Below are 24,513 nucleotides of genomic sequence, written 5' to 3'. Positions count from 1 at the left end.
AGCATGGCTCTATAGAAGAAGAGTCCAGGTGCTAAACTGGCCTGACTAAGGCAGGAATTGGACAATATTTCACTTTCAAACCTCGAGCAACTGCTCTCCTCAGTTTCCAGATGGAGACGGAGTTGTAATAGTAGGCCTATTTGGTAGAGAAAGTTCCCAATAGCAAGGCCTGGAACAAAAATAAGCTACGTTATCTGAGGTGAACTAGGAAACCTGGAGTGCTAAGGGACAAGACTGCACAGAAATGAAAAAGATGTAAAAATATGTCAGGTAAGAGTGTGGGAGAGTTAAAAATAGTGATAAATCACGTGACCAGTCTTAAGTTTCTGTCTGTGCATGTTTTATTTTGTGCTGCTATACCCTGTAAGATGATCTTAAGGCATTTAGTCTTTGCAATTTTGTAAGAGTTAAAGGTTTAGTCAAACCTAACCTAAAAGCGTCTCAGGAGCTTTTTCAGAAATTAGAGCAACATATAAAATTACCGTTACATCTCCAAAATAAGGCCGATGTCAGAACAGACCTCAAAACAAACTTTGGGACTACTGTGTAGTGTTAACATCAGCTCACCATCTTTCGACTGCCATCTCTCCCCCTGTCCCTCTCCCTTTCTTGCCCACCACTGCTGTGACTCCGCAGGAGCTGCTGGGCATCGTGGATGGCCTGAGTAACCACGTCACCATCTCCCAGGAAACCTGAAGACAAAAACACAGCAAAGGGGAGGAGAAGAGCAAACAGTGAGGAACACGGAAATCATGGTGATGAAGAAAAGGAAAGGAAAAATATAGCCACAAGTGGCAAAAATAAGGGTCTGAGTGGATCTGAAGCATTTGGAAGCTAGTTTCTTGTTTCATTTAGAAAAACAAACCTATAAGATTCTAGGTGGGGAACTCCTCTAAATATTAAAATGGGGTTAAACCCCAAGTCCCTTCTTGATCTAACCCACTAATTCATCCTATCAGACTGGTGAATTATCAAGACTACAAGCTAGGTAAACCATATTGTGGTGATATGTTGAAAATGCATTGGCGAGACATACAATATCTATTGTACTTTGACATTTTGATAAAGAATCATCCATTAAACTCTACCGTCTGAGCCACAGCCAGTCTTCATAAAGATTCATTGGGTTGTGTAATTTCAAACAGTTTCTCTTGGATGTTTTCTTCACAAAAGTACATCAGGAAAGTGTGTAGATGATCTTGGTAAAGTTTCATAATTATTGTTCCAGCGGTGACTAACACAATGTAAAAAAAAAAAGGTTTTCAAGAAAATGGAGAAAAAGTTACTTGACATTTTTAGAGCAGAAGACCAGTGAAACAAAGATGCAGATGAATTCAGCGATTGACATCAAGAAAGAAATTTGACCATATGCCACACTGCTGAGCTATGAGGAAAAATGCAAACTGAATTTTTAAAGTGCCAATTATCTTTTGGGACTTGGGTAGTGGGGGAAATTACCAACACACTGGCTGATTTTGGTGTTTCGAGGCCTTACGTTTTTTGCTGTCGAATCACTTTTAGCGCAGAATAAGAAAAATCAGAACAAAAACAATACATTTTGCACAGCTTAGCTGCTTGTACCCCTAATGAGACGGAGAAAGGTAAGTATCAGTCATCATCAGGAGCCCTCCTATAGAAAGACATCACGGATATTATCACCAGTCACCTACAGATGATGATTTGTTTCATATCCTCTGTCTGGAAATGCCAGAAAGTCATTAATGCTCAGTTTTTCATATGCAAACAAAAGTCCAGACTGTGGTCCTTGTTTTTGAAGTATGATTTTAAAAGTGCCTGCTTTAAATTTAACTATGTTTGTTGCCAATCAAACTCTATAGGCAGTTCTCTCTTTGTCTATTTATTCATATTAGCTGTCGGTGGCTGTTGGATTACAAGTGACAAGGACTACTGTATGTCACTCCTTTGAATTTAAAGCTACTGTGTAGACTTTTAAAATGGTTGACTTTGGCACATCAAGTAGTAAAATTAAAAATGTCAGCACCGACAGTTGCCCTTAAGCCACAAATTATGTCATCACCATAATTTGAAAGAAAGGCTACACATTGTGACTTTAAAGTACTCAAGAACGAATAAATGTTCGAAACTGATTTTTGTGCATGTTTATATCCATGCAAGTCTTCTGAGCTGTTGCTGACACATTGATAACTGGTGACATTAAGTACTAAGAACCATATCAGTGAGTGCAATGGGTGAAAAAGAAAACACCCCCTGCTCACTGAAAGAGGGCTCATGTGGCTAATAAAGAGGCAGTTAAACTCTGTTACTGTGACAAACCTGAAACTCAGAGGGTGATTTTCCACTTCCCGAGATTTGCAAAGCTTTCCAACCGGTGGGATGCTTTTATTGTGAAGAATTTATATATATATATATAGTATATAGTTGGAGCTTCATTACCATTTCAGGTAAACTACTTTACTGCTCTGTGCAGTGCATGGGGTAAACACTCGTAGCAAGACAGCGCAGCTCGACTTTTTTCAGCTTTGCGACCACAAATTCCCCACCTATGACAGCACTGTAACTGTCTGCATAACTTACTGAGGGCAGATTGTGGTGGGCTGTGGGACACCTCTCTCTGGAGATCTCTGGGTCTGTAGGCCCCATGCAGCACCAGCGATCCCAGCTCCAGGCCCTGCGGACTGGGTGTTTTCCCCAGCTCCAGCCCCTTTGGCTTGGAGGTCAGGTTCAAGGGCTGACTGGCTTCCTAAACACACAGTGAGAGCAGATGAGCAGGGGTGGGGCTACTTGCACACATTCAGGCGTAACCACCAAGGGCAAGGGTGTGCGTGTATTCCGGTTATGCACGGCACATTTGGCATGTCAGAGCGTATTTGTCACACCTTTGTAGCATTTTTGGTCTTTTGTCATCCTTTCTTCCCTTTTGTTTATCTAAGCTGTGTTGGTCTATCCATGCTTGAGAACCTGCTGTGCAAATATAGTTTATGCTACACACACACACACACACACACACACAAACACACACAAACACACACACACACACACACACAAACACACACACACACACACACACACACACACACACACACACACACACACACACACACACACACACACACACACACCTATACCACACATCTTAGACCTTTGAACAAAGGGTGTGGTGTATTCCTAAAGCTTTTCAGCTTCCCAAATACCAGAGAAGAATATTATTTGTTCAATCCAGAGAGCGTCACTTTCTTTTCTTAAACCACACGTACACAAAACATCACACACACACTACAGTAAACCTTCTCACACCCTTTCAGTAATATGTCCATTGAAACAGTACAAACTGGCTGATATTTATTATATACAACAGCAAAATTGTACCTGTCGGAAGGCACCACTGTTCCTCTTCAGAGGGGTGGAGTGAGTGTTCGGCATCAACTGGATTGGATAATCCAGAGCTGTGAAAGGTGAAAAGCATTTTCACTGGTCGCAAACCATAAATGCATAGATTCAAACATAGCTTAAGATGTAAAAAAAAAGAAAGAAAAGGAGCATCACAGAGAATCTAGTTTAAACAATCTGCTGTTGAACAAAATGTTTGGTGACTATTTGCAATAGTTGCCAACAGTGAAATGTTAGTGACCTCTTAGTATGTCTTTAGTTTAGAGTATTAGGCGTGCTTTCACTTTTCCTATAAAGTTTATTCCGACCTCCTGCACAACACAAGAACAATGCAATTAAAAAAAAAAAAAAAGAGGTGATTTTAGTTTGGACTTCCAGGAAAAGTCCCCAAAATATAAACCCCCATTGCCAGTGAGGTTATATGCAAATGTACAACCACAAGGAAGACACTACCAAAATGAAATAGGCAAATAGCACACTTTACTCTGCTTCACAGCTTCACTCTGTGCATATCTTGAAAGGGCTTTCTGGCTACAGCTGACCTCTTCTACAGAACCGTCTTTTGAAATGTTTCTACATTCATCTGTCAAAAACATTCTGAGGCACTCACATGTACACAAGCATTTCTTGAAATAAAGAAAATCAAATAAATGTCTATCTTTAAATTACGCCTACACTGTTTTAAAAGCTTGCCTTGTGTCTCTAAGTTTGAAAAGACAGACAAGACAAGGTCACCAAAGAGCACAGCTTTTAAGACTTGTGAAAGAAAGACTGCACAAAGCTATGGCTTTCCAAGCTGTGCCCTCTATAGCCTGCTAACTGTACAAGCATACACGTGTGAAAAACCATATTGTTTGACTGAAGTCTCCTGGATACCTTTCCATTTCTATAAAATAGGCGATTGAGTTGAAGCACATACATATGCTTAAGCTTCTCTTCCAAAAACAATCATGGATGGCAACTTATGGAGCTGCACTGATGGCAATATTTTTACAGCACTAAGTTCCAGCCTTCAAAGCCTATTCCAGCTGACTTTGGGCAAAGGTTGGATACACCCTGGACAAATAGGCAGTCTATCACAGGGCCAACACAGAAAGACAGACAGAAACAAAGACCATTCACTGTCTCATTCACACCTATGGTAAAACATGTTTGAATCACTAATGAACTCAAAAACTGATGAAACTTGGCACACGCGTCCAAAGTGGTGACAATTTACATCTGATATGGCTTTTGTACATGGATTGGTAGCCCACCCTAAATTGCAGCCCCTTTGGCTACTTTCACCAACATGTACAAAATTTGGTAGGTATGTGTATCATATCCAGATCTACAAAAAAAAAGTCTCTTGGCACCATAACCTAAACTCAACAGGAAGGCCACTGAATTTCGTGTCCATATTTTGCTATTTCCACATGTTGTACTTTAATGAACTTCTCTAAGACAATTTATCCAACCGACTTGAATTTGTGTATAATCTTAAGAACTTTGTGACAACACTTTTTTTTTTTCATAAAGCTTCTCTTTTGTTTGAAAGATGGGTCCATGTCATGATGGCCATAATGCACATTTTGCCATTAAACTTTAAGTTGTTGCAACTTTATTGTCCATTGTTTAATATTTTCCAGAATATTTGTTTGATTAAAGTGCTAGCCTGAGGACATCGATAAGCCTATATTTGGTCATAGTCGTAGCACCACCTACTGGCAGCAGGAGATGTTTTATGCTTTCATGTGCGTTTGCAGGTTAACTAGATCCACCTCTTAAGACCATGATTATGCTACACATAGTGACACATTGTGGACACAGGAAGTGATCGAAAATGTGCATTTATGTCCATCATGTACACCGCCATGCACACCACGCAGGACAATGTCTGAAAACTAAAATGCATAACAATGCAAAGCCGTGCCTACCAACGGCCAAGGGCATGCGAGGGCCCCTTCTTGCAGCTTTATTTTTTGATTTGTTTGAATTTTCATTGCCTCTCACCTGCCAATCAAAGCAATGTGCATTGCTTTTAGAAATCACACTAAGGCAGATGGTATTGTCGTTGGACAAAATAAAGAGAATCATTTAGGAACCAGTGTCAAAACCTGTGAACGGTAGCCAGCTTTGTTGATAGTTCTGTCATCACTCAGCATGGAGCTGACCGCCATGTATGTTGCAGATGTTGTTTGAGGTTCTGGGAACATTTTTCCTTTACTGCAGTCAGCTGTGATCTACATAGCTGTGACTTGTTTTCCTTTTTCTGCTTTAAAATCAAAACATTTCAGTCTTAATTTAAGTTGTATTGAAAACCTGTTAATACAAGTTTAACAATAATCAGTGTTGAGAACTGTTGTCAAAGTTTTGATTAACTAGTTTAGATTTATCTTTTTGGGGATTTTGTTTAAGCTTTTTTTGTCCACTTTGAAACATTTGTCAGAAAAGTAATAAAAACAAATTCTGAAGAAGTAATGAACAGTAACATTACTCATTACATTCTGCACAGGGTAACGAGTAATCTCTAAGCTTTCACATTTTGAAAGTAATCTTCCCAACATTGATTGTATCATTGGTTCCTGAAACAACAACTTAAGCTGTTTTAATGCTGTTTTGTTTAAAAAAATAAAAATCTAAACCCAAGATTTGGTTTTATAAAGACCACAAGGCAACAGAAAATGCACTATTAAAGATGGGTCTGGACTTCTGATATCCATTGCATGTTTTGTATGCTCTATATATTTATTTTACTTACTGGGAACCATTGTGTGGAATCCGACTTTTTCCAAAACTGATACTTTACTTGATGACTCACTTGGTTTGCAGGGGATTGGTTGCAGTGGTAAGGTCATCTGGGGGTCAGAGGTGACCGGGATGGTTTGGGTGTTGGCGTGGAAAGCCGGTATCATTACGTAGGGCATGTTCACCTGCTGGGACAAAGCAGGACAAACATACTTTACATAAAGGTTCCAGCCTCATTTGTCCGACATACTAATTGCCAGACCTGCAGTGAGAGCTTCTTGTAATGATTATCCCGTTCTAGCGCTGCTTGCTATGACATATGAGGACACGGTGAAAGGTCTTGAGAGAAGCTGACCTGGATCTGCTGCTGAAGGAGGTTGATCTTGTGCTGCTGCTGGATCAGCTGCTGCTGCTGCTTGGCAATCTGAAACACAAGAAATGTTCATTATCTGCTTCTAGCACAGCACTGTATGCATGAGTAGCATTTTAGGTAGGTGCCAGGATTTACAAGGAAGAGGAATTCTAAAAAAAAAACAAGCTGATGACACTGTGCTCTTGTGCATGAAATGACATCTCAAACAAAGATCGCCTTTGAACTCGTTCTTTCTAATTTGCCTTCATATACACTATACACAACACAAACATCAATGGAAAGAGGGGTGTTTGTCCATTTGGCTAGAAAGGCCCATTATAGTTTTCATCAAGATAATAAACAGTAAAGACACAGAAATTTGTTTTTAAATTAAAAGTTTGCATGTTCTCGTGAGGATATAGAGATTCGAAGAGATACCTGTTCCTGTTGTTGGCGAGCCAGCTCCATCTGCTGCTGCTGTTTTTCCAGGAGAAGGGCAGCCATGTTCCTCTGCTCAGAATGGGCTCCCAGTAGCTGCTCCCTTAGACCGCTCAGCTGGTTGATCATCATCAACAACTGGAGCTCCTTCTCTGCTAGAGACTCAGGGGTACCTGGGAGGAGTCAGAGCACCAGCTTACTCTAAAAACTGTGAGCACATACACATTTATATATATATATATATATATATATATATATATATATATATATATATATATTTATATTATAATTATATATATAACTTACAAACATGTTATGGCAAAAAGCCCTAGCAAAAAAATTCTCCGTTTTCTTGTTTGGGAAAACTTATTTTCGACCACAAAAGTTCTTGTTGTAACGAGATATGTTTCATATTTTTAAAAGAAAGTTAGAAAAAATTTTATCAAATTTGTACAGGCTCCGTTTACATTAAAATTCGATCAATTTATAATTTTTTTTACAAGAAACATTTCTCATTGTAACAACATATCCCTTTCTTTTGTTACATTATAAAAATGTATTATTTCACAAAACCATCATCACGATATAAGAGATACTTTGATTTTACATTGTTGTGTTGAGTTATATATTGTCATAAGATATTCTTGTAAAACTGAATAAATTGTTATCTTGTAATCTCATGATAATGAGAAAAAAAATGCTGTGACAGGAAACGGAAATGTATTTTTGTCACGGTGGCAGCAACGCGCTGCTCTACCAAACTCAAACTGTTTAAATGAAAAATGGTGGATTATGTTCTCTGAATGGAAGCATTCTCACTTTATATATGGATTTATGTATCATAATATACTTAGTATGTTTCATCAATTGCCAAAACTAAAGGCAAAGACTATAACTAAAAGGGGGAAGAATTTTGTGATTAATTCTGAGATACTCAGATTACGGCCAAATTAGCACCAACAATTTTGATTGCACAATTGTTCATCTGATGGAGTACCAAACTAATGTATGCGGACAGCTTTGCTGCATGCTTTTGAAATGTGTGCTATATAACATTTGACATTACATTTTAAAACGTAAACGGAAAAATAAGACTGACATATGTATAATCTCATATATATGGTACATAAATGCTATAAAGTTGGTATTGCCTGAAAGCTGACCTTTCAGTTGTCCTGCCCCTGCTGTGCTTTTATCCAGAAGTTTCTCCTTCCAGTCAACATTCAGCAGCTTCTCAATGGTGGGCATAACTGTTAACAGGATACAACAGGTACTCAGCAGAATCGCACTGGGCAGCACTAGACGTTGTGAAAAACATATTCTGTCAAATTAAATATGTCAGACACCAAACTACTTTCTGAGCGTTTCTCCTGCCTTTCTAATGGCATTGATCGAAGAAGACATTTGAGGTGTCGAAGGGCAGAGGTTGTTTGTGCATCAGGGAGAAGTTTTGAGTGTTTGAGTGGATCAATATTTGGACTGAGAACAATCCAAGGTCAGCGAGTGGAGCAAATTTGAGAAAGATTTTAAGGCGAGGAGTGCAGGCTGGTGAAAGACTTGAGGGCAGGGAGAGGCTTGAGAGCAGCTCATAGAGAAGCCTTTTACTCCACATGTTAGGGATTGAACAAAATCAGACAAAAAAAATCGAATCTGATCAAGTTTAGGAACCAAAATAACACCCATGCTTTGCTAGACAAACTGTCACTTCTCCACATCGATTTTAAGCAGACTGCATTGTTTAATGATGAATAGCAGCGGAATATAGTGCACTTAAACTCATAAGATATGGAATCATCAAAGTCTGGTCGCTGGGAAAATTGTATTTGACTTGTGTATACGTGAGTAACAGAATAAGACAGCCATCAAAGGAAATAGAATTGAGGTGCAGAAAGGAAACAGACAGTGAAGGTGCACTGATAAAACTGTTTCAAATCCAATAAATACTGAGGCAAATGGTGAGTACTTGTTGTGCAGATCCGTATACATGTACGTCTCTCACCCTGTTGTAGAAACAACCTGTTTCTAAAACATTACCATCAAGTGTAATTTATGTGGACTTTGGGCTCAAACATACTTGAATATGGTACCAATTGTGAAAAGCACACCTTGTTTGTGCGCCCATGGTGGACTGACGATCCATAGACTTTGGCGCAATTTACACCACATCACCAGTGTGGCTCAACATTTAAGTTATCGAAGCATAAATACATAGTTTTCCACTCAAATTTAAGCTACTGATGGATGCTTGAAAAATAAATTCTACAATATGTCCAAAAAGCTTTAGAGGAATTTGGAAATTTGAGATTATTTTGTCAGATTATTTAAAACAGTAGTTTAATATCAACAGTGATAGGTCAGGCCAAAAAAAATAAATAAATAAATTAACAGTCTGCACAGCTGAGGTTCTAAATAAAATTAGCTACACCTTTACCTCCACAAAGAGGAGGGATATTTCCAGTTTTAAAATTATATTATCACTAAACAATCACCAGGACAGCTTCTTTTTAGAAATGACCACTTGGCAGTATTATCAACACTAGTCCTGACTGCAGAACAGAGAGCGTAGGGAGACCTTGGTTATGTCTAGACAGACCTTCCTTGAAGTTGGATTGTCCCTCTGATCGATCATGCATCCTTGCCTCCTTCAGTCTCATGGGGCTTTGCCTGTGAGGGAGCTCCTTACCAGGAGAGCCCTCCTTTCAGGACACAGAAAGAAAACATCAACGGACATCCGACCAGCATAAGGAAAAGTATACTTGCCACATGGGTAATAATCCTTACTGAAGGGGAGCGGGACAGTGGTGGGGTCAGTTGGCGGGCCTCGAGTGGCTGATTTCCTGACCAGTCGCTTGAGGGAGACCTCTTCGGAGGCTCAGCATTGGCATTGACTCCACCCTCTCCCCTGGACTCTTCCTGTTCTACTTTGACACCAACACCTGCCATGCTGACATCCCCACTGGAGAGGAGATGAAGTGCTGGAGGGCTAGGCTCAACCATTCTGTTGAAAGACAAACACAACACACAATACCAGGTGTCATCTGGGTGTGGTGTGGCACTTGCATTGTCTCTAGAAGATTTAAACTTTTTCCATGGTCTAGTGTATTGTAATCATAAAATCTACGTGTGTCTTTCAGGCTGTCTGATTCACAATAGTAATTGCAATCCACTGTTTTGTGTGACTCCAGAAGTCAAGGTCAAGGGTTATGTGGTGGTGGTGGTGTTAAAGCCACAGCAAGATGTATTATCTGAGGGTGCGTGTCTGCAAGTATGTGACAATGAATAATAGGAGGTTATAGGGAAGAGAGACAGACAACATCTCTGTGAGGAACAAAGGGAGAAAAAGGAAGAGCGGACAGGTTGGGCGAGAGAGGTTTGAACCACAGTGAACTTGAACAAATCAACTCAGGCTTGTGTGTATGCTGTGTGTTATTTCCCAGCCCTACAACAGGAGGAAAGAAAAACACAGCAGACAGCAGAACAAAACAAACAGAACACACAAGGGCAAAAAGTGCACATATATATAAAGAGGCAGAAAAAAGCCATTGTTGGAGCTGGGGAACAAAGGAAGCTGGGACAATGGGGGAGAGGCTGACAAAAGCCGCCGGCCGCAGGAAACAGGCTGGATAACAATGCCAGTGGAATGTGCCGACCAACTCGGGAACACGGCAAAAAAAATGCGGAGCACCACCGTTCTACGGAAAGCATAATAATGATTAGAGCCCCCCCTCCACTTCGCCCAGCTCTCCCAGCCTGCATACTGTGTTTCGGAACAAAGCCACCTGTCTACCAGGGGCCAAGGCTCCAAACCTCAGTGATGTATATTCATGTGTATGTGTATGTGTATGTGTGTGTGTGTGTGTGTGTGTGTTTAAAGCTGCACAATAAAATTCAGGTATGAATGAGATGCACCTCTTTGTGGTCACTACTGAAAACCTTCTCTACACAACAAGTGATGACTCAAAACCTAAGTAGTGCAGCACAAAAGTGTCTTCAAAACAAAAGTGCAGGCAGAAAAAGTTGGACCATCAGCATGCCACACAAGTTAATCCACACCGGTTGACAGTAGTTTGGAGTAACAGCACAATACAATCAACCTATTGTTCTTTTGCAAAGAAAAGCCTCTTTAGATTTAACAGTGTAGAGTTTAAAAGAAAAAAAAAATCAAACACTTCACATGCTGCATTTCTCAACAAACTACTTTGTACTGGACCTGGTGTGCCCAAATGGAGCTCAGTACAGTGATGTGCACGGAGCAGGGGAAAGCTACAACCTTCATAACAGTGGCAGCTGTTGATAAAAGAAATTGGAGGGGGGGGGGGGGGCAGTGTTTGTGGGCAGGACAAACAAACTGAAGCCTGACTTCAGCTAAGCCCAAAAGTAAATAAATCCAAAAACAAGACAACACACTAATGTTGCCTAAACATAAAGCCAGTAACACGACTTGAACATAAATTTTGCCCTCCTCTCCTTCTGACCTGCATAAAAAGTCAGTCATCTCAGTCACCAGTTTCTTTTCTATTGACCATTTCCTGGCTTGGGTGTACCCCTTTAATGATAAAGATAACCACACAGTATAAATGAAAAACTTCCTGGAGTTTGACATGCTGTCCTCCCTTAAAGCAGGCAACGTAAAATAAAATTTAAAAAAAAAAAAGGATTGCGCTGCGGCAAATGCATTACAATGTTGTTCATATATTTCAACACAAAGCCACCTGCCTGCACAAACTCTAAGCCTGTGTGAATTGTGTGTGTGCATTTATATATATATATGTATGTATTCAAATCAAATCATAAAATCATAAAAGATCTCATTTACACAGTTATCAGTACACTAAAAATCCCTGTAGCACATTAAACACAGCTGCAAGCAGGAGGAACAGCAGCACTCAAACTCATTTTATGCCACCTGCTTGATACTGTTGACTTTGAATGTGATATTACAGCTATATTCATGATTTCCGGTCAAAATCTCCTAGACAACAAACACGTCTGCAGAAGCTTCCCCTTCAATTTTACCGGCCCATAATTAAAATGTCATTTCGAACACACTGATACTTTCATCTGTCATATTTAGAATAAATTAACAGCCGCTTTAAAGCGCCAACAAGCCGCGTCTAATCTTGTTTGACTATTGTTTTCAGGTGTGGTGTGTAGTTTTGTGCAGTATTTATCCAACTCTGCAGCAGCAGACGTTGGTGCCAGCGAGGGGTTGATTGTGTGACAGCAGGGAAAGGAGGGGGGGGGGGGGGGGGGGTTCGCAGCAACATACCGAGTTCAGTCCCACGCTGTAAGTTATTCCTGGGTCTCCCCTCCACGTTCCACAGGGGCTAGACTGTAGAGCTGCCACAGGTGGCGTTCACACGCCTCGACACGGACTGAGTGAGTGAGTGTGCGTGTCACCAAGTCCAGAGGTATGCACAGAATCTCAGCAACCAACAGAGCTGTTGACAGCATGGAATGCGTGTCAAGGTACATGTATGTTTTACAAGCACAAAGGTGTTTTTTTGTGTGTGTGTGTGTGTGTAATTGTTTTTGTTAACAACAGTCGGCCCTTAAGCCTCTTTGCAAGAACAATGCAAATCAGTGAAGGTTATCGCTTTCACTCTCATCTAGTTAAATACATTTAGCCTAACTGCAGCCGACTGCACCCATGTGGAACCTGACCTTGTCTATGCATGTCTCCAGTGTTTGTGTTGCTCGATTTGAATAGCATTGCCTTCTTAAGAGGTTATCTGATTAAGAACTCTTTTCCAACCGCCTATAGATTTGTTTAGCTTTTATAAGCGCTCACGGCATGTTGCTAAGAAATCACAACTATTCAGCAAAACCAAGTAGAACACAGTGACCAAAATCTTCTATTAGAGATATGTGTAACCATTCTCTTGAGTTCTGCTAAAAAAAAAAAAAAAGAAAAAAAAGAAAAAAAAAAAAGGGAATAAACCACCTGAGTAGGTGATTTGTGCTCTCAATTGTGTTTGCGCTTTAAAAGGAGTGTGAGCTCCATCATTCAGTTGTGTTTAAACTCGGAGCTGTTTGGAGGAACTTCCTGAAAACACAATTGAAAGGGCATTCGATAAAAATGCACTAACATCCGTTATTTTTCACAGAATTACTTGCTAATTTTAGAAAATAATTAAGTCGGTCACCGGGCTGTACATGAATCAAATTTATTTATAATAACAGGGTTATAATTGGGGTAATTTAGCCTTACCCCAATTTAGATGGATGTTTAGACTCTGCTCTTGTCATCTCCACCGCAGTGAAAAACTTCTGATAAAATAGGGCACCAGTGTGCTGCCATTTTCGTTGCACGTGACCAAAAATGTGTCCTGACCTCCCAACACAGTATTATTTGACTGAAGTGAACCCATGCCAACCAACAGTTACATCATGCATTGGTTTGTGAACTAACATTAGCAGGCCTCGAGTTTGGATTTTGGCTGCCGCCATCTTGCTGGTTTGCAGCGGTGTGGAGCCATAAGTGACCATATTTGGACGAGCTGGGGAGGAGCAAGCAGTGGATCCGACCTGATCTGATTGGAAACCCAATCTCGCCAACTGATAACAGACACCTGACTGTATCACAGACCTGTGAATCAAACAGACATGACCCCGAATTTTTTTTTATTTTTTTTTTATTTTTTAGGCCTATTTTCAAATTAATGCAGATTTGTTTTCTTTTTAGATGGACTTTGGCTTTTTTTTTTTTTTTTTTTTTTGGGGGGGGGTGATCCTCGACAAAGATTTTACTGTAAAATAGCAGTACAAAACCAAACTACTTTTAAAAACCACCACAGTTAAATTAGTTTACAAATGACACAAAAACACCATGTCAAGTAAATATTTGTTCGAGGGAACAACATTTGTTCGAGGGAACAAATATTCACTTGACATGGTGTTTTTAGATAGATAAAAAAAGTTGAATTTGATCCATCCTTAGTGACCTTCAGTCTCCTGTGCTTTCATCTCACTCATTGGTCAAAGGTGTTCCAACGCAAACATCTACTTGACCTTACTGAGTCACGAGGTGAGCAAATTACAAGTGAAATATTTTACTTTTCAGTCCTGCTCTACAAATAGTATGTGAACAAACAATAGCACTGCATTGTGACCCGCAGCGTCCCGTTGTCTTCCCTTGTATAGAGTGGCGCAATAAAGCCCTTCTTTTAGGATCTTTTTTATGAAAATAGGAAAAATAGGATCATTATTGATGCAGCTCACTGCACAACAGCTCTTCGACATAGGGTTATTATAAAAAAAAAAAAAAAAAAGGATCTTTACTATTTTCAGTAGATACAGGTAAGGTGCATTTAAAAAAAATGCTTATATTCATGTCTGCTTTTTAGCAGTTTCAGGCCACTGATAGCTTAACTTTGCGCTTTGATTGCACTTGTTTATTACAGACACATAATATGAGTGTAGTTGCTATCAACTCGAGTAACGTCCACCTGTGTCCATCCTCTGTTCTGCCCTCCCAAGATAAGGGTGGGGGAAATACTACATTTTCTTTCCTGACTTGAAAAAAAAAACAGAAAAAAGGGCTGAGCATTGCTGTGGTGTACTCAGGCAACACTACACCTTTGGTAATTACTGTTAAATTTTGCTGTAATTTTGCAGGGTCATTTTTTTTTTGTCACAGCAATACATTTCAGATCGTATGCATTTGTTTGCCTGCAGAAGAACTTTAAGAATAATCTAAATATCTGAGGAGAAACTTAGTGGTGAACTGACTTTAAAACAAATCCGCAGTTGTTCACTGCTCGACTGAAGTTATAGCTGTACTATTACAGAAGTGCACTCGTCCTATTCCCCTCTGTGAGCTCAATGCTCCTGTCGCAGCAGACAGGGAACTGTTGGAGGATGACAGAGGGAACATGCCATTGCCCGCCGATAAAAATCAGTGCCTTTCCTTTGAGCACTGACAACACTGAAACCTTGCACTTCCCACGACACAAAAATCACTTCACCCAAACCTTCAGTTACCCAACAAGTTGTAACATGTAAAACCTAACATTTCCCCTGTGGAGGATTGGCAATGCAAATCCCTTCTGTTGTTCTCCCTTTCTTTGTTTCTTTACTCTTTCTCTCACTGCTCTTTTAGTTTTTTTTTTTGCCTCCCCCCCCTCCTGTCAAGACCAGCTTGTTGTGTATCGTCCTTGTCACTTTCCAACTAGTGCCTGATGCAGAATAGCAGAGTAGAGTGCACAATAGACAGAGAGAGAGAGAGAGTGCTAGGAGCCAGCCTCGGCAGTTGAGAGCAGCAGGATAGTGTTAGACATCTAAAGAGGCTTGGTGATAAACAAATAAAGACATTCTCATTGTCAACCCTGAGACTGACAGCTGTAATGACAGAAGGTTCCCTGCAGGAAAGTATCATAGACAGAAAACAATAACGCGGCTCAGTCAGCTAGCTCGAGCACAATCTATCAAACAAACTGTAAAATAACCCACACCCTGATGCTTCAAAATTTCCACAACCAGTTTCATTACACTTTATCCCTGAACGAGGAACATTTGCAGAAAACGTTCTCACACACCGTTTAATTATCAGCTGCATTTCGTGACACGGCTCGGTTTCCAACCTGCTGATCAGTCGTGTTAAGACAAGTGTGAACCAATGTATAAACAAATATTTGGGGAAATGTTTCATAGTTAACAGTATTTGCTTAGGGATGATAACACAATTCAGCAAACTGCACCAGCAAGAGCCAATCTGCCCACAGGGCCTGGCTCAGGCTTATCACACCAAGAGCTCCCAGAAAACTGAAACATCAACCAAGTATACAGCATCTCAACTGGAAAATATCACCTGTGACTCATCTGGTTTCTCTTGACATGCATCTCCCTCTTTGATTGAAAACTGAGGGATGTCACTTTGCCTGGACTCAGCTCATTGGGGGAAAAGTAAAGTTTAAAAAAATATCGGAGCCGAGTTTAAAAAGGACATTTTGACAACTAATCTGATTGTATGTCAAAACAATCACGATGAAATGAATGTAGCACTTCCATCCCTCCTCCCACCCTCTAGTTCTCTGTACTGACCTGGTGGGGCCGAGTAGATGTGAGGAGATCCAACTGCGCTCCCCGACTCGAACAGAGCTGCTGACACAAGTCATAGTGACTGACTGACTGACCGACTAACTCCTGTCTTTTCTACTCCTCCCTTACCTCTGAACCAGCCAACCCTTCCACCCCACCTCCCACCCTCCAATCCACCCCCACCCCCATCTCTCCTCTCAAGAGGGGAAGTACAAAGAGCCTCTTCAAATCCCACCATAAAAGGTCTTCATTTGCATAATTAGCACACTGTTGCAGGTAAGCCTCGATACAGCACAGACGTGTGTGACACCGATCGAAAGTCAGTCAACCAACCAGCAGGTGTGATTGCGGTGAGATAAGAACATTTTATCAGCTTCAGGCACTTTCTAACAAAGTCAGCTTTATCATCTATCATGATTTCCTGGACATGGGATGAAACTGAGAAGAGTCAGGTCAAATTAATGTCAGAGCTGTATTGTAAAGGAAAGGGAATAAGGGAACATGTAGAAAATATTTATAAGTAGACATCAATTGTAAGTGGTAGACACAACATTCCTATCGTTAAATAGGTAAAAGTTTTTATAGTTTTTTATTCGTGACTTTACCAATTGAAGTTGTCATGAAGGTTCTTTGTCCTAAATGTTTCTGTACTCTGATTTTGTTCGGTCAAATGAAGAAATATCCTTATTCTTGAATGGGTACATGTTTGCGCTTTGTTTGTTACAGTTGCCTCCGGGGGAATACGACTTTGCATCGACAGGACTTGTTAGTTATGTAATTTCACTTTAGTGAAAAATGGAGTGGAAATTAGTTTTCTTTTTTATAATTCTAAATAGAGTTAAACAACTTGTAGTTAACTGCTTAATAAGATTTGAAAAATGAATGGACCACACTATTCATGTCAATTTAGAGTATTTGATATGAATGATAAACTAAACCAAAAATCCCCAAAAACAAAAACAACAACATTCATACAAACAAATGACTCACTTTCTACTTTTTAAGTACACAAAGCCGCAGTATTAAATATATTTCATCGTTAGCCCATGCCTGTGAGCACATCCACACATCTGCATTCACTATACGTGTCCATTGTGTGCAGGTGAGGCCTGGAGCCATGAAATCAGGTGGCGTAATGAGCTTATTGGTGTATAGTACAGAGAAAATGTAATTGGTAGATCTGAAACAGAACATGTGGGGAATTCAAGTGTTATGCAAGACACAGAATTATTCTTAGAGTTGTAGCTGATTGATCTTTAAAAGAAAATTACATAACCATTCCAAAGCTCAGAAAGTGTAGCCCTAAAGTAAATAAAGCGCACACCGTGTGATCTAATGTACCTGGCAAGATGCCTTCGTGATGTGCTTCCCGTCCATATGGGGACACAAGGTGGAACAAAGACAAAAAGTCTTTCAATAGATAAAGAAGAGCAGATGCTGTGGTGCGTTAAGCACATTTTTGTTTTTCCACGTCATTGTAAAGACCAACTACTAGAATAAAGATGTTGGAGATGTTATAAACTTCAAAATTCAAAAACTATGAAAAACCTTTTTTCCACACTGAAGTTTTTTTTTTTTTTTTTTTTTTTTAAATAAAAGTAGTATTTTAAAACAAAAACATTGATGAAATGAAATAAAAGTTTAACCAAAAATGTCAAAGACAGATCAGCATCTGCGCTATCAAGGATATTTTCTTTACTGCCCAAAATATCTGTTGCAACAACTATTAATAAAAAAAGTACCTTACGTTCAGTTATGTGTCTGTCACTACATTATATTATGCTACCAAGACATAGACGTATGAACTAAAGTCATCTGCAAATTACGACGAGTATTAAACAAGAAGCAGCAACAAAGCAGCTACAAACATGCAGTCGACATTATACTGTAAAAAAAAGTTTCGCTAATGTAACAGTGTGCAACACGTGACGTCATTGTGACATTAAGGTTACTGTCAGTAGGATTTCTTTCATATTACTGTTGGAAGAAATGTGTTAAATTGGGTTTCAGTAAACGTGTGAGCAAATAAGTGGATGCTTTTCACTGGGATCCGGTGCAGTAACGCTAATGCTAATGCCAGGTGAGCGTGAGAACAAGAGAAATAATAACTTTAACTTGATTTTTACATCTGTTGCATTACTGCACAACGAAAGAGCAAGAATGCAGAGCTTTTTTTTTAACTTCATAAATGAGAGTAACATGTAACCATACACACGCGGCAACAGCCGTATCCTCAAACTGTTGATTTAAACATTAAAAAAAGTAAAAACATAGCAACAAAAAAAAAAGTCCCTGACAAAAACTAGGCTGAAATAGTTTCAGTTTTTGTTGACAAAAAAAAACAAAAAACAAAAAACATTGTAAAATCCTTTAATTTGACAAATATGAATACAATTTTTGATCTAAAGACTAAAACTGAATCAACATTAGGTGTCAGAATTAACACCGGGCTGAAGATTTTTTTTCCAGTTCTTAGAAAAAAATCTGATGTCAATTGAGCCCAAAAATGATTATGATTTAAAGCAAGTCTTATTCCAGCTGGAGATAAGCCTCTCTTGCAAGTGACCTCCAGAACAAAAAAAACAAAACAAAAAAAAAATCACACTTCAGACTCTGGCACTTCAAACATGCTCAGATTTTTGCAGACCTTTTCCGACTACAGCCGTTTGCTTCTTTAAGCAACATGTGACAGTTTAAGTCACTTTTATTTACTACAATCTGAAAGATTTTTTTTTATAACAGTTCAATGGCAGTTTTTCAATTAAGTTTCAAGGCTCTCAGAACACTTGCCCGAACACTCTTAAGATCACACTGACAGATGAGGTCTCAAAGAATTGTGAGTGTATGTTTTGGGTATTTGATCCTTTTTTTTTTGTTTTTTTTAAGATCAGTTGCCATTGGAGAGGTCAATAAGATACACGCACACAAACACGTACACGGAAACAGACTGGCACAGCTCTTGAAGAAGCTTCCCTGCATTGCTGACTGGGCCTCATTAGAGAATAAGCTCTCAGGACTGGAGACACAATAGCCTCCCTCACTTGTCCTTTCCTTCCCCTCTCTTTCTCTGTTCTCTTCGCCTTTTGATGTCAAGGGTACTGAACCGCAGTGCCTAGTCCAAAGAATAAGCTCATCAAGAATACACATGCAGTTTTCTCTTTTTGTGTGTGTGTGGGGGGGTGTTTTAAAAAAAAAAAAATTTTTTATCTTGAGCTGAATGCGAGTGTGTTTCTGTTTCTGTTTCTGTGTGTGTGTGTGTGTGTGTGTGTGTGTGTTCACTGAGAAGCGAACACAGAAAGCTACAAGCTCTGATAAGGTGCTGTTGTTCTGTGGTCAGTTCATCACACAAAGAGCAGCGTTGGGAACTCCAGAACTGTGATTGAGTGATAGAGACATCACAAAGACTACATTTTACTCCCCTTTTACTTACTCTTGGAGTTCAGGGGCTGCTCCTCGGAGGCCTGCCCACTGTGCGCGCGCGTACGCACGCACGCACGCACGCACGCACACACACACACACACACACACACACACACACACACACAGTTCCAACACATCTTAGTCTGACAAGTCCAATCCACCTCCTGCCAACTGATGCGACAAATATAGAATTAAAACCAGAAGAGGAATGATGAATTTCACACACTTTCATTTACAGTGGCAAATTATCTTAATACATCGTCAAGCAATGCTGCTGTGTGATGAGAGAGTTTCTATTTTTGATGTAAATCTTCGACCCTGTTTTACAGCAAAAGTTTGTAATGCACACTCCCATCCACTAAATGGAACCTGCCCTCGTCTAGGCATGAGAGGAAAACGTACGAAAAACAGGCACGCCTCATGACGGATGTCATGTGACAAACGTCACTGTGACTGAGTTAATGAGACAAGGGACAAAGACCGCTGAAATCTGCATAAAGGGGAAGTGGGGGACAGTTGGTGGCATATTACACCTGGGAATAGAGCTTGAATCTGGAGTTTTTTTTCCTAGGCCGTAACCACGTGGCTTTACCCTACCAAGGATTTTTAGACTTAACCCTTACTCTAATCAAAATGTCCAAACCACATGGATTTTCATTTGGTTTTGTTTTCCTAAAGCCCATGACATTGATACCTCCCATGAAGCAATGATGTCACATTGATACACTTCACTCTAATGGGCTTCACCATGACACTGGGTTGAAATCTGAGCTAGTTGTATGGGGGGGAAAAAAAAAAAAAAAAAAAAACGGCTAACCAAGTCATCTGAATAAGAGCACGTCCACAATGCAATGTGTTAAAGCATTAGCTGTGGTGAAACAAGCTAATGAGAAATGTGCCATGGGTCATACAGTGAAGGAAGCGGATCTACAGCACATTCTGCAGACCTGCGTTGTGGCAAGATGAAAAAACAATTCTGTTAAGAAAGGTTTTGTTGTATAATTTTTTTTTTTTTTAAATCAGGAGAATAGAATTAACTTAGTTATATTTAATGACTCATAAGAATGTTCCTGCTTTTAAATATGAGGAGTCTAGGCTAAATCACCGGCATTTCCTTTCTGCAAAGATTGCAAAGTAGGGCATCCACCAGGGACATAATACACAGCAAGTTGCATCTGTGGTGTGATGAGGTGGACCCAACTTTACAAACCAAAGAAATGCTGTTTTTTTTTTTTTTTTATGGCAAATTTATAATTTTTTACTTGTGAATTTATTTCAAACTTTGTTTTGTAGTGTTACTACATACATTTAAGTAAGGAATATGAACATGTCTTCCACTACTGCTGGTATTACACTGGTGTGCCTCTCATCACAAGCTCACTTCAGCTGTTCCAGAGCTGTCAATCATATAAATGATTAAGGTGAAGTTGTTGTGGATTTGTAGAAATTCAAACTTCCATTTTTCTCTGATCAATGTAATAAAACATTTATTGTTGACCTTGGAAACCACAGCCGAGTCCATTTAATTGCTACTCCGTTGATGAAGATCATCAGATATGATTCAAAGCTATGTCCCTTGTGTGGAATTTGTGCATTTATGCTTTCAAAGTCAATTATGAACTTTGACCCTGAAGAAAAAAATAAAAAAATAAATTTTAAACACTTAATCTACCACTGTAACACCAATCTCATTTAATTATCGAGTGTATAACATGTTAGTAACTCCCACATGGAAAGAAAAGTCAATTTTATAGTAGTTTTAGTACTCTCAGTTTTGGGGATTACAGGAAAAACCCTAAAATCAAAAACATCTTCGACATACACCCGATACACACTTGGCATTAACATTCAATCAGATCCATCTTTGTCAGCTAAAAATACAGGTGTGTATGCACTCAGGACACATTGAGATTCAATCTCCTTAGGCCACACCCGGAGGTGGTCTGGGACGCATGCGGCCACATTCTTTTATCAGTGTGTATGCTATGCACCCACAGTGCGTCCTGGGCCACATTGAAAGGCCGCCTATGCAACTGACGTACCCTGAACAAGCAATACAAAATAAATGCAGTTGCCATGCCACATTCCTACGTTTGCATCCGAGCAGGTTCCTTAGTTTTGGATGTTTATTTTTCTGCACCCAAACAGTTCTTATGCCCAAAAATCTCTGCCTGCTCTGCTTATATGTTTGTTATCAATAGAATTTTCCTGTGTAAATCTTCTGAGCAAAGCCGAAACTGTAGTAAAAAGTAGGACATATTTACCTGCAAACTCTCAGCTATAAAGCAGCTGTTTATTAGTGATTTAAAACCCAGGCTGTACCTGACGCTCGTTTCACCAAAGCCTCGTCGGGGTTAATGTTTTTTTTCTTTTCATTTGTAATTTCTGAGACTCATCAGATCCACAGCTGTGGGAGAGCTGCCACCCCCTCGTGCAGTTCATTTATTCACAGCAACAGAGCCAGACGCGCAGGAATTACTAACTCTCTGAACTGTGTTCAGAAACTTATGGACATGAAACATGTCATATATTAAAGGAAATAGACAGAACATTCAAATGCGGCTTTAGTGAGCAAGGACTTCTCATTTTGTTAAATACCTGATGCTCCAACTCCTCCTATTTTTGTTTGTATTCATGTGCTTATTTAGGCTACTTGTATATTTTCATGATGCAGCCTAGATGTCATTTGAATAGTGAGTGAGAAAGTGAGATCTGATCATAGCTGGTTACTCAAGGCACATTTGGGGTGCATGATGTGGTGAAGTGCCGTACTTAAAGCAGACCATTTGTGAGCCGATCTTGCCAGGACGGATCACTAGGTCATAGACAGCCCATGTTAACATGACATGGGCTGTCAAGTTCTTTTGATTACTGAGATCCAAACTAAATGACTGCATGTGTTTCGAATGTGTCGAACCAGAATCAGGATCCTTTTAGCCGGGGATATTTACTAGTATCTATTTGTCAATATGTAGTAATTCAGTTGACTTATCAAGAAATTGGCAAAGACAATAATTAAACTGCTACTTATAAAATTTAAAGCAACAGGCATTTAACAAAATAAGACATCCTTGCTCAATGAGCCTCATTTTAAATGCGCCTCTCTGCAGGATGCTCTTTTTATACCCCATCATGTTACTAACCTACAGCGAGTTAACCTAATTAGTTGTGAGAGGTTCCACCAGGTGTATTTTGTTGACCCTGTCCGAACTTTTTTGAAACACGTTGCTGGCATTTAATTCAAAATGAGCATATATTTTTCATAAAACAATAACATTTCTCATTTTCAACATTTGATATGTTGTCTTTGGTCTATTTTCAATTAACTCAGGGTCTACATGTTTTAATAATGTAGGTATGAGTCAGGCTTTGTTTTAATCTTTGTGTGTTTACAGTTGAATAACTTTAGTTTAGGCTTTTATCAAACAGTACAATCGTGGCAGTTTATGATTATTCGATAACTGATCACTGACATGTATGGTCATTAAAGGAAGTGCTTTTAGTTTTCATCGAGTTACAAAGTCAGTCACCCCACTTTGCCCGAAGCATATGACTTTGTCCTCTATGTTCTATTGAGTGACAGTATGAAGGATTGTGATTTCTGTCTTTTTCATCTTTGTGCAGTGTGGCCGAGTTTCTCCAGAACTGATAAGAAACAGCTTCGTGTCACTCTTTTAACCAAAGAGACAAAACCCCAACCAAAACACCAGAGAACTGCACATGGACTGCACATGCTATGATCAGATCCTCGTAATCAAGATACAAGTTTCGGGCTTTGTTCCAGCTCACAGTATAAACCGTGTATCCACAGCCTATGAAGCTACTTGACATAGCGTGTATTTACAAAGTACAGAAGCATGCAGTTTTACTCATCGACTAAAATTGCAAAATGATCTTATTTTCTCATCTTTGTCAAACTACATAAAAAACACGATTTGAAGAGCAGCTCTGTCAGATGGAGCAGAATGAGCAAAGCAGGAAATTCATTATCTTTTTTAGACATGAATACTAAGTCACATCATTTTCTGTTTACAACGATGTCCATTGGAAGCAGCACAACTATGTTAGTGTTTTCTAAACAAGAAAACAATGACCATTATTTTCAGTCAACAAGTATGCGTAAGTGCAGAGTGTGAAGTTCACAGCTTTCAGTACAATTGTTGTTTCAGTGTCAACAAGAAAAACAAGACTCGCCTAATAGTTGTAGAACGTGGATCATTTTTTGACTTGGGTATGCTGAGACAAAACAACCAACTGTAGATAATATCAGCCAATTTTTTTTTTTTTTTGTACAATAACAGCATATTAGAGCGCAATAGCACATAACATCGGCTGTTACTGATAAACTGCTGCTGCTGGTTCACCACAGACAGCAAACAAAATACTCGAAGACACAAAACAAAATATTGCTAAAAATGATTACAACGGCTGTGATGCAGGTTATATTACCTTTTCAGCAGATAGACATGTATTGGGTAGCTAAGGGTGCTCCCAAATAGTTGTCTAAGAATATTGTTCTCCAGTGTCACTGGTGTTGAGTTAGCTATTCAACACTAGCCCTGCCCCCCTGCAGGTCTCAGCATCAAAATGTGAAGAACTACCACTGTTCTTCAGAAACAAAGCCACTTCAATCAGAGTCAGTATTGCTGCTGATGTAAACACAGATAATCTTCAAAAATCTTGAAAAACAGATGCAACCATGGAAAAATTCACCTCCATCACATTAACTGAGCTTTGTAAGAATGTCACTGGGTGTAACTCCTCCACTTCCTGTATTGACACAATAACAACAGCATATTTTTTAAGCAGGTATTCAACAACATTTCAAGTCATGTCCTTGAGATTATAAACACATCTCTTCAAACAGGAATTTTCCCAGATGCCTTCAAAACAGCTGTTGTAAAACCATGACTACAGAAACCCAACCTCGACGCCAACGCATTGACCAGCTGTAGGCCAATATCCAACCTTCTATTTATTAGTAAGATACTTGAAAAGATAGTTTCAGTACAAATACACTCCTTTCTTAAAAGAAAACAACATCCCGGAGGAGTTTCAGTAAGGCCTTAGAGCACATCACAGCACTTAATAAAATAATCAGCGACCTCTGATGAAAATGAGGTCTCGATTTTAATCCTCAGACCTTTGCACAGCCGTTGATACGATTG

The 24,513-nt window shown here is 39.5% G+C and overlaps 1 protein-coding gene across 4 annotated transcripts in view; it reads right to left on the bottom strand.

Annotated features, from left to right (window-relative positions):
* sox13 (SRY-box transcription factor 13) overlaps window positions 1–24,513 on the bottom strand; it is a 48,530-nt gene that overhangs the window by 11,088 nt on the left and 12,929 nt on the right. For 2 of the 4 annotated variants that reach the window (XM_069170716.1, XM_069170895.1), the window contains exons 2-10: window positions 9,668–9,884; window positions 9,480–9,582; window positions 8,050–8,136; window positions 6,887–7,059; window positions 6,452–6,520; window positions 6,170–6,284; window positions 3,349–3,425; window positions 2,557–2,722; window positions 568–692 (exon numbers count right to left, since the gene is read on the bottom strand). In XM_069170716.1, the coding sequence (XP_069026817.1) occupies window positions 568–692; window positions 2,557–2,722; window positions 3,349–3,425; window positions 6,170–6,284; window positions 6,452–6,520; window positions 6,887–7,059; window positions 8,050–8,136; window positions 9,480–9,582; window positions 9,668–9,883 (1,131 nt within the window). In that variant the 5' untranslated portion in view covers window position 9,884. Of the gene's footprint in view, window positions 1–567; window positions 693–2,556; window positions 2,723–3,348; window positions 3,426–6,169; window positions 6,285–6,451; window positions 6,521–6,886; window positions 7,060–8,049; window positions 8,137–9,479; window positions 9,583–9,667; window positions 9,885–12,155; window positions 12,328–24,513 lie in introns of all 4 variants that reach the window. The other 2 variants (XM_069170807.1, XM_069170979.1) reach the window with 2 other exon arrangements.

Source organism: Embiotoca jacksoni, unplaced genomic scaffold (assembly GCF_022577435.1).
Source record: "Embiotoca jacksoni isolate LCO1_2020_lvr unplaced genomic scaffold, fEmbJac1.0.p SCAF_1, whole genome shotgun sequence".
NCBI classification, from domain to species: Eukaryota; Metazoa; Chordata; class Actinopteri; family Embiotocidae; genus Embiotoca; species Embiotoca jacksoni.
Note: the sequence above shows the minus strand (reverse complement) of the source record. Positions and strands in the feature narration are given on the sequence as shown.